The sequence below is a fragment of the Ixodes scapularis genome, unplaced genomic scaffold (assembly GCF_016920785.2).
Source record: "Ixodes scapularis isolate PalLabHiFi unplaced genomic scaffold, ASM1692078v2 ptg000683l_1___fragment_1__unscaffolded, whole genome shotgun sequence".
Classification (NCBI taxonomy): domain Eukaryota; kingdom Metazoa; phylum Arthropoda; class Arachnida; order Ixodida; family Ixodidae; genus Ixodes; species Ixodes scapularis.
Window position 1 is genome coordinate 207,827 of NW_024610019.1, and position 10,927 is coordinate 218,753.

General features: G+C 46.2%; 1 protein-coding gene across 1 annotated transcript; it reads left to right on the plus strand.

The window, feature by feature from the left end:
* Nucleotides 1–5,452: 5,452 nt before the first annotated feature.
* Nucleotides 5,453–10,064, plus strand: LOC120842375 (myb/SANT-like DNA-binding domain-containing protein 3). Its single transcript, XM_040213469.1, has 3 exons — nucleotides 5,453–5,771; nucleotides 6,353–6,565; nucleotides 9,688–10,064. Exons 1-3 carry the CDS (start codon nucleotides 5,453–5,455, stop codon nucleotides 10,062–10,064), a joined length of 909 nt encoding a protein of 302 aa, XP_040069403.1.
* The last annotated feature ends 863 nt before the right edge of the window (nucleotides 10,065–10,927 follow it).

Sequence of the window (10,927 nt, forward strand, 5' to 3'; positions counted from 1 at the left end):
ACGTGCATGCGGCCCATTTTGTACCACCGCACAATTTCAATCCTCGACTGCGTCACTCATAGCAATAAACTCTATAAACAAAATTCATGCGGATAAATATATTATAGTCTGTCAAACACCAGGAGTTTGTCAAATGTGACAAAACCTCTGTAGATTCCTTTAAGTGTACGCATCCGTGAAGAATAATTTAAATGATAACATCATTGGCAATCGTGATGACAGTCCAGAAGAGCGGCTTTTTTTTTTGCTTTTGATAGGTTGATGCTTTTGTGTGTGCTTAAAATTTGAGCTGGCCCTGAACTAAGTATCATGCAGTTCCGTATATTTTTATATCGTATTATTGCTATATGTCTTTCTATCTACGTTTGAAGATTCGTGCGCTCAGTGTTGGATAAACAACGTCCTCTACTCGATTATTCCCCTGTCTGAGCACGAATGCGTGGATGCGACCAAGATTTAAGATTACCTACAGCAATATACGTCGTGACGGCCAAAAACAAAACTCCGGTCTACAGCGATACAGGAATTTGCGTCCACGTGACCACCGGACCGCACCTATATAGCTACTAAACCCGATTCTGAAAATCTGACATTCAACAAAAAGAAACCGAAATCTCTAAGTTAAAATAACGCGATATAACACAGTTACCAGTGTCTTGACTCTTTCATGTGCCGTTAGATTGGGCTAGTAATGCCATACACAATATATAGAGAAAAAGATAACACAAACTAATATCGGATTTTTAAGTAGATAGATGAATTAGATGAAATCGAATCTGTATTGGCGTTAACTTCAAATGTCCCAAAAAGTACATACTGTAAAACCCCTAATGCGCGCAAGCCCTTAAAGGGGTTATGGCGCATCAGAAATAAGATATGAAACAAGAGTACTGCTAGGAACCATTGCATGTTCCTATATTCCTCCTATATTTGTTTTGGAAATGGCGCGATAGTTTCGTCGATAAATCGATCTATATGCGGGTCCCTCGGAAGGGCGGATCCAGGCGGAGCTGGAGGCTGGCTACGTAGCCAGCCTCCCGCGCGGCGTCCCCTTGCACGTACTCACAGACTTGGCTCTCTTGGCGTCTCGAGCTTCAGCTTCCTCGTTTACGTCCTGAATTTTGATCATGCGGTACGTGACGATTACATCTACGGCACCGCTCGCCTTGTCAAAGTGTTCGACATTGGCCGCAGCAGCGATGAGAGTGATTGCTATCAAGAGATGTTGGAAGCTGTTTATTTTGGCTGCGACCTGCTTGCTACCAGCTCCAGCGACGGCGAGTTACTGTCGAAGTTGCCGTGGTCACCGTCGTCCGGGAATATCTCCAAGGCGCATGCAAGGTGGAAGGTCAACGGGCCGGGAGCGAGATCGGGAATAGCGTTCGGGTTACCGAGTTGCGTGAGCGGTTTTGATCGCACCGCGACCAGTAGAGCTTGGGCGATCATGGGGGCGCCTAGAATGAGAGAAAGCGTTCATGATCACTTGGTTCATAGATACCATGGTGGGACTAACTTGGGCAGTGTTGCCTGGCCACGTAGTGAAAATCATAAAAATCCTAAATTTAATATTACAATTACCAGTGCTCTAAAAATCGTGTAACTTGGTGTATATACTAAGTACCCTAGTAAAAAAAATCATTTGTATGAGAAATTTCTTGTGTCCAATAAACACATATGAATCATACAAGATATATAAGAACATATAAGAACATATCAGAACGATATCAGAATGATATGAGAACTATATTAGAATTATATAAGATATATAAGAACCCCATAAGAAACTTATAAGAAACTTCCCGGTAGTTTCTTATATGGTACTTGTATGTTCTCATATGTCTTATATAGTTCTTATATAGCTCTTATATAGCTCTTATATGGTTCTTATACGGTTCTTATATGTTCTTATATATCTCGTATGATTCAAATGTGTTTATTGGACACAGAAATTTCTCATACAAATGAGAATTTTCAATAGGGTAGCCTATGAGCATTCAATCTCAAGAAAAATCTATCCGTATAATTGGCGCGTCCTTTAATTTTCGCGAATATCACGAATTGAAAAATTCACGAAGTTTGAGGGCACGCGAACATTTCGGGCCTTAAGGGTTTCAATGGAGGCGTCTGGAATTAGCGGAATTTTGTGGCCGCGATTATGTCCTCTGTGACCGATTCGAGAAAGATAGGGGCCACTAAAATAAAGAATTTTACAGTATGTCAACCTTCCCAATATTTATGTATTGAGGTATTCCTGCTACGGTCTGAGATACACAAACATTTTCTATGTAGCTATATTTTCTGAAAGCATCAAAACAATCCGAGAGTAGGAATACCAAAGTTCACACCAAGAGAAGAGAAGGAGAACGTCGCAAACACAGCAAAGTGTTTGAAAATCTCGCACTTGTGCCATACGCCCTTCTTCTGTAACCTCGGCCGTTCTTGCGTCACCTGTCACTCAACGACGATTCTAGAAAGTACGAAAACAGAATCGAGCCATATTTCTGAACATCTGTGTTTTCAATGCAAGGCAAGATATCTTTTTTGCTGCTCCCTTTGACTTTTGCCTTGTCTTTTTTTCATGCGTTCTTTGTTATCGTTGTTGTTCTTTTCTTTGGAAAAGGGGGGAAAGGGGGGGGGGGGTTAGTTGACGGATGTGCGTAAAGAAGAATACAAAGCATTGTTGTGAAGCTCTCTGCCGTCCTTGGTACGCAGCATATTTCCAGGCTTTGAGCAAACGAGTCCGTTTTCATGACCAAATGCGCACGAAAAGGCGTGTCGAATTTCTTCGTGCCGGTAATTTACTTCCGTGTTCGTCTCGTCGATCGCAGAAATATGTTGCAAAACAAAAATGTGACCTGCTCGAGCGTTAGTGACTCTCCTTTCATGGACGCAATACGCTCGCGGTAACACTACAGCTGTCTTTATATTAGTTGCACCCCAGTCACTCACGAATCGTTCTCAACTCGGCCGACTCAACGCAAGCGAGCTAAGAGCGAGGGAGTTAGTTTCCATTATTAAATACGCGCGAAAAGACGTGTAAAAGTTCCTCGTACCGCTAATTTAGTTCCATTGTCTCATTTGATGATCTTATTGGGCGATGTTCATCGGCGATACCGAAAGAGACAAATAATACTTTTCAGAGTTTTACAGCGTCTTACCTCGGAAAGTCTTTTTCGGAGGCAGTCGAAACTTTTTGAACGATCCGGTGGAGCCATTGTCTTCATCGCTGAAGAGTTTTTTTTTTTTTTTTTCGTCAGGACGGCAAAAAGCGTCTTCCCTTTCGCAACGCTGTTTGTGCAATCCACACCGCAGCTTCATGGTAACGCGTTGCCTCTAAAGTCGTAATAAAAAGGAATAAGAATACCCTCGGCCGGGCCGTAAGCAACGGAGCAACCGCCACGCATCGCACAATGATGGCGTCGATTTATTCGCGACTCCTGCAAAACGAACGGCACCTAGCGGAAAGACACTGAACTGGCCGGAACAGGTCCCTTCGGGATTTCTGCTCGTCTCTTCTGGCTTCCGTGTTTCCATGGTGTTGGTGGTTTGCGCGACAGAACAGTTCTACCGGTGACTGTGTAGTAACCGTAGTATCGCCTTGTGACCCAGGTTGCTCTGCACGCGACCTTATGGAACTGCGTGAGCCAGACATTCTGCGTTTCTCAACGTTCATCATCACCGCCGAAGGACAGTGGGCAGTCCTTTCCTCGTTTCCTCGAAGAAAGTCAAGCCTCTGGAAGTTCGCTTACCCCAACACATCACCGCGGGTTCGAAACGTGGAGGATAAAACGCGGGGGATCCAATTTTGAGTCCAATGCTTACTTGCTGCTGCCCCAGCGTTGTGCGTTGAACTGGCACATGGCACGCCACGACCTAAATTCGACCGCCATATTTGGCCGATAGTGGCGTCCCCTATAGGTCGTTGGTGTCGCGAATAGCAGACCACCGAATTCCGCGGTATCATAGGAAGGTAACGGTCACGTGTCGCGCGTGATCCAATGAATGCGAAGGGAAAGATAACCTTTGAGAGGGAAAGGGCATGGGCGAAGATAAATTTTTCTTCCCCATTTCAAGCCTATGGTTCGCACTCCCTTTCAGTACAGAGGAACCTCATCTGGTTCGGACCTCTAGCGTTACCTTTGGGCAAATCGTTCTGTGATGCGTAGTTTATTATTGAAGAGAATAAAATCCTACAAATTTTGAGGAGAACACCTGTAGAACGTTTCATTATAATGCGTTTGGTGATATTCAATGACAATTCGCATTTGTTCATTGTGAAAAAGACAACTTTTTAAGACTTTCTAAGTATTACACGATGAAGCAGAAGTCAGTCTGCGACGAGTGACCTTCTGAAACTAGCTTTAGGTGACCTGGAGGTATCGTCTGCGGCTGCCGCCGCTTTAGCAAATACGCAAAAATAGGCAGAAAAATATGCTCTAAATCACTAACAATTGTGTAAAAATACACGAAGCCTAAAAAGCAAGTATATTTTATTCTGTGATCAATCAGTACCACCCGGTTTGCTCAGTGTTGTACCCTCTCACGACTCGTACACATCAATACGGCGGAAACAGAAAGCATCTCGCAGCGCCATCATCGTCCAAAAATGGGAGCTCCCAGGAACCATGCTGCCAGTGTCTGTATTCACAACAGAATGAAGGTTGGGATGTAAGGAACTTCACAAATTTCTGCAACTGAATCGACCAGTTGCAATCATCTTTGATTTCAGAGTTCACTGGCCAAGGAGCATTTGAACGACTGAAAGGAACTGAATTATTTAGTATATTGTTTGGTTTAACAGAAAACATTGCTCAGCTCTTCGAAAAGTGTCGGGGTTTTCTTCTGAAGCCCTTTAACACCTTAATTTGTCGTTCCTTATCCACCCCCCCCTCCCCCAAAAGAAAGGTGTCTGACTTATAAGGGCTATCGTTCAAAATTTTGCGAGAGTCACCGCCGTATTCATAAACATTCCCCCACTCGACTCCAAACTCGACTCGACTTGAGTGGAGTATGGACGCGCGACTCCACTCGAAGTGCCATTCGTATTCACAGACGCGAATCGGCACTCACTCGAACTCGATATTCCGTTCTCCACTCCAACAAGCTTGAGGACGTCTGGAAGCGAGATTATAGCCAAAGGTTTTATTCAAAACACCATTTTCACGTGAAAAATAAATATATTCGTTGGTGTTATCTAAAAACGTGTACCATACAAACATCGAATTAGTGAACTACGAAGTTTTATTAAGGCAGCGTAAAGTTTAGACGTGTTTCAGCGACAAAACGGACAAAGTCGTTATCTTGTCTGGCAACAAGCGCATTCGCTAACTGCGTCTTGTCGTTCTCTCGTCGACAGTCGTCCATCTCACGGTTTGTCGATCCCGTCTCGGTCTTTCTTGATTTCGCCCCGTGCAGCCCTACTTCGTCGCCTCGCCGCCTCGCACGACGAATCATGGAGGACCCCAACGGCAACGACTCGGAAATGGCCGATACCGAAGAGGGGGCAGGGGCTCGTTTTATTTATACTGCGGAGGAGAAGGCGCTCCTCCAAGCGCTCGTAGCCAAGCATGCCAGAGTTCTGGAAAGCAAAAAGACAAATAACTACTCGAAGGAGGCTAAACTTAAAGCTTGGGAGAAACTCAGCACCGAGTATAACAGCCAGCCAAACGTCCACCCACGAAGCGCTAAGCAACTTAAGAAGCGTTGGGAGAACGAAAAATCCAGGTACAAAAAAACGAAGTCCGACGAAACGAGAGACATCCACGCCACGGGTAAGTCGACCATTTGCATATTTGGTAAACCGTTCCCGATGTGTAAAAAGTAAACATCGAAGAGAAGTCCTTTTCGGCCAGAACAATGCTATGTGCACGACGTCGTGCTCCTTGTTGGGTCTCGTATAAAACGAATTGTTAAAACGAGTTGTTCAAAGCTGTAGCGTAGCTAAGTCCGCTGCATACGCAGGCAGCAGATCCAGGTTCGATCCAAAGTGGGCCTACTACTTCTTTTTTGTTTTTACATATTTTTTGAAGAACATTTGGCGTTATTGACATTTCTATTTCTACAATCGGCTCTGGAAAAAAAAAAAGAGGTCCCCGCATCTTGCCGGAAGCCTATGCTAACAAAGTGCCCAGCTTTCAATTGCGCATAAGAAGGTTCCAGGTGGTTAAAAGTAGTCCTCCACTGGGTTGTGCCAGATTCTCTCTTTGTTGGGTTCGCTCTAGTCGCCCTAATAATTGTTTTTAACTCGCCCAGAGGCATTTCGAAAATTTAGTGTGCACTTTGAATTGTTCGCCCCATACTTTGCTCACTCTCTCTCCAATGTGAGCTTCGAATTCTCTGGTTTCTGTCACAGGAGGTGGGCCACGAACAAGCCGACCGATGAGCCCCTCACTCATCCTTGTGGGAGCGGCGGCAGACCACATGGAGACAGTGGTGACGAATCTCTGTGACAGCAACAGGGCAAGAGACCGGTCAGTGCTGTCGCTGCCTCCGGCCGCTATGTTTGAGGCGATGGTGCGAGGCACTGAAGGCGATGACAGTCACGCCCGCTGGAACGACGTGCCCGGTAACTGGGGGCTTTTGGATTGGGACAAATTTGCACCATGTCGAGGATGAGTACTGTGAGCCGTAACATGTCTACTTGTATTTGCGACTCGTATCATTTTAACAACAAACCTGGAACAAAAAAAAAGCAGGCACCCAAGCCTTTTTCTTTTATTGCTCGGCAACATCTACACTATTGTACATATCTTCGAAGTTTCAAAATTGAAAATGCGAGCAGTGGGTCGCGACGTAGTACTGTAAATTGAAACCAAAACCAGTGGTTAATAGACCTGTTGCAAAGCGTACAGTGCCACGACGGCAGAGAATTTTGGGAAGACTCGTTGCAGATCACGTGCCTTCTCGTTGCGCTTCCGTGACATCGAGCGAGTTGCGGCAGATGCGGCGTACCGCATCTGTGGCAGTGTAAGCGCATCTCTACAGGGGAAGCTATTCACCTATTGAAATACTTCATTCATCGCAACTTACCATCACGTCTTGCAGTGTCACCGAATCCACTTATTTTGCACCGCAACCGTGGCACAGTTCGACTAGGCTCAACAAAGAGTTTGTGTAGCAATCGACGGAGCCGGTGCAAAGGAGAGGGATAAGAAAAGGACAGCCTCACAAAAGATGGCCAATGAGATAACCTCTCGCATTTCTGTGCACCTGCTTGCATATGCCACATGGTAGCAGGAGGAAGAACAATGGGAGGGGCGTACCTAGGACTCTCAATATTCGTCTCGTGGCACGCGCGGGCTTATGGGATTTTTGCAAAGGGTCTATTGGTATCAAGAAAACATTGCGGGGCACCTCTCCAATTTGCGCGCTTCTAGTTCTGAAATTTTTTTATGGAGATATATTTTTTTTTGCCGAGCATTCATCAGCGATTGTAGGCCTTTTTTCCCAAAATTCCTTCATGGAAATCTAGTGCTTGCGACGCATTGCACTAATCCATTTTACAGCTGCTATATATTTCATGGAAAAGTATGAAAGGTGACAACCACAAAAGTCTCGTCCCATTCACGAAAAACATCTAGCACAACAACAATGAGCCACATCGTAAGACTTGCACTGCTGTTACGGGCAACAAAAAAAAATGGAGGGACACAAATAAATCTCTTTGCATTCTGCTACTACAGAGCCTCCGCTGTTGTCAATGTTGACAATGTTAATACTGCTCATTTGAGGAGCAGTTTAAGCTGTTTAAAAATTAATTACTCATTCAGGGAAGTATAAAATATTAAGATTTTCTGCTAAAGATGTGTTTAAATCCAAATGCTGATTTATTTGTTTTCCTGGAGATACAATCTGACAAGACAACCCATGTTGTAATATAATTTAAGGCAACAACCCAGGGACGGGAAAAAAAAAACAGCACAACACACGAGTCTCAAACACAGCTGTGGGGGCTAGGAGACCCTATGCACCAACTCATCTCTGTTACGTCACGGCGCGGTGGTGGCGCGTCGGACACACTTCCGGTCTGGAGCTGTGGGCGGATGTCCCCATATGAGACGCGTATTCCTGCCTTGTTTTCAAAGAAACCAGGCAAAAACCTGCCTTCTTGTCAAAACGCCACAACTGGGGCAGTGCCGAGAGGGTGGAGAAAAGTTTTAAGGTCAGTTCTCATTCGCTCGGTTCGTCCCACGACGTGGAAATGTGCCGTGAAAAGGGAAAACCAGATGCTTCGGACCACGATTGCTTGGGCGAGAAGCACTTTGGGCTGAATTCACGGATACTTGTGGTCGTCAGATTTATTTGCTTTGTTCCAACATAAACGCCGGAAAACCGTCAAGTTGTACGGACCACTTGCGAACTACGTTCAGTGCGCATTCAAGTTCAAGAGGCCGTGTTGTTGTTCGAACTGTCGTCTGCTCTTTCAAACGTTTCTGCTTGTCGTCTGCTCTTTTAGACGACACCGGCCCGTAGATCAAATCTTGGCTCGGTACTTGCGATAAGAAGTAAGCACAGGCCTCAAAAGACTTAAGTTTTAAGGTTGGTAGGCAGACTCGATGTAAACAGTAGATGCAAGATGTTGATCATTGTTACCAGTGGCCATCACCGACTTCTTATGCCTGATTCACTTGGTCCGTCCGATTCTGCTTGCGATTTTCAGTATCGACGTCGACCATCTGAGCTACGGTTCACGCTTTTGCAGTTCGAGTGACGTTGCGACTGAAATTTGCGAGCAAAATGTCATCATGCGAATCAGGCTTTAGCGTCCATTCTGCGGCGTCCACGCGGAATGAATCGCCGCAGGTCACATTATTCATGCGAAGTTTTGCGGCGTAACGAGCCTCGGTAATTTCACTGAGGCTGCTGAAGTAGTCAGACATTGCCAGAAAGACGTCGAATGAACAATTCAAACGCGAAAAAGGGCAGGGGGACTCATACCGACGCGGACAACATCGCATTTCAATGGTTTGTTTATGGGCGACGGCGAGCTTCTTGCCCACACTCCATCGCGCATGCGCGGCGCCGGTGGCGTCCGCTGGGGGCGCTCCGGTTTGTTTGTAAACATGAGTTGGTGTATATACACACGAACCTCTGCGCAATAAATTTCAGCTGTGTTTGAGACTTGCGTGTTGTGCTGTTCTCTTTTCCCCAGTCTCGGGGTTTTCGCCTCAAATTTTTGTTAAACTTTCACCAGCTTGTTTGTACCCCATCTTTTTGTTCACTGCTGCAAGTTAGCGACAAGCTTGCGCATATTTGCTCTTAACGAAGTGTCTGCATAACAACCGTGTGAGTGTACACATGTTGTGGCGTCCCCTTTGAGGAAGGTTTACATAGTGCAGTTACTCTTGTTTGTTTCTCAGATAGGAATTTGATCGCATCAGCTGTCCGACATGGCAAAGTCTGTCGTTAACCAGCTGAACAAAACATGCTATCGGGGCAAAAGCTCATGTAGTCAAAGCACGACGTGAAGGTTGAAGCAGAGGGACACAGATTATATGATAATGCAACCGTAAATTATCCACAGTGCTAGAACTGGTGCAGAGCATAACCCATCGGACACGCTTTGTAGTTTGCCAACGCCTAGCTTTGAACATTTCTGCGAAAGGCCCATGTGGCTGTTGGGCCTCTTCCCCTGTGTACGTGCTCTTCCCCTAGCACTCACAGTGCCAATGTGTTCTGCATGCCCAGATGCTCCTGAGCCGTCCGCCTCACCTCTCCAAGAGAGCAGCGTTGGAGCTGCGTATGCGACTCCGCCGGCAAGGGGCATTACCAGCCCCCGTGCTGAGCTGCCAAGCGGGGCATCCAGAAAAGCTGGGAACCGCATCGCAGCATTGAAGCGGATTCTGGCTCCCGAAAAGGATGCCCGTGTCGACATCCTCGAGAGGGAAGATCGGCGAAAGGAGGCGCAACATTTAATGGAGATGCGCATACTCCGAAACAAGCTTTTTGAGCAGCGACGACGCGGACGGGCAGAGTTCCCGCTGCTCCAGCTGGAGAGAGAGATAAAGGTGGAGCAGCTGGCAGCCCTGCGCTGCAAGCAACAAGGGTGTGGGAATCACAATTAAATTTGGGTTCTTGCAGTTTAGCAGCATTCTGAGGATTTACTTATTTATTTTAATTATGTGCGCTACATTGTAGTGAAACGGTAGAACGAAATGTGTTTTGCATATTCGGAAGTTGAATGAAACAGCACACTAGAATTGAAGGAAAGGGCAGGTCTTTCGTTAGCTCCGTGCTGGCCACAAGTCTTTCCCAGAATATGTTTAAGTGACCGAATACCCGGAATTTGATTTAAGAATCAATTTATTCGAGAGCTTACTACTGGATTCGTGTCCGAGTATTTGCACGAGTCAGTGACGGGTCAAGAACGGAGTACAAGCTGGAGAGGAGAAATAGGACGGAAGCTTTAAGTGGTGAGGAGGTTTCTCCTCTCCACCTCAAGCTTCTGTCTGCTTCCTCCTCTCCAGCTTGTACACTATTCTTGACCTGTCATTGACAATGAACATGTGCTTCTGCTTGAATATCTCTATTGGAAACACAATGCGATGATCTGTGTGCGTTTCAGCGAGCCGTTGATTGTGTCGACAGGGTCTGGAGGTGATGGCAGTACATGAGGACGCAGCCGCCTCCGGCGTCGGGGGACTGGTGGAGAGGGTACAGCGGGTGGGCATGGCTCTTTGCGCAGCCGGGCCAGGTTGTGCAGTGCAGCACAGGCGGTGATGATGAGGGCTGACCGTTCCGCCTTGTACTGCAGCCGCATGTCCAGGCATGGGAAGCGTCGCTTGAACACTCCAAATGCCCGCTCGACCGAGTTCCTTGTTTTTAGGTGAGCTGCTTGGTACCTATATGGTGCAGCATTGGTAATGGAAGCAACGTTGCATATAAAGGTCTTCAGGTGTAAAAATCGCCACTGCTGCAACCATCAGTA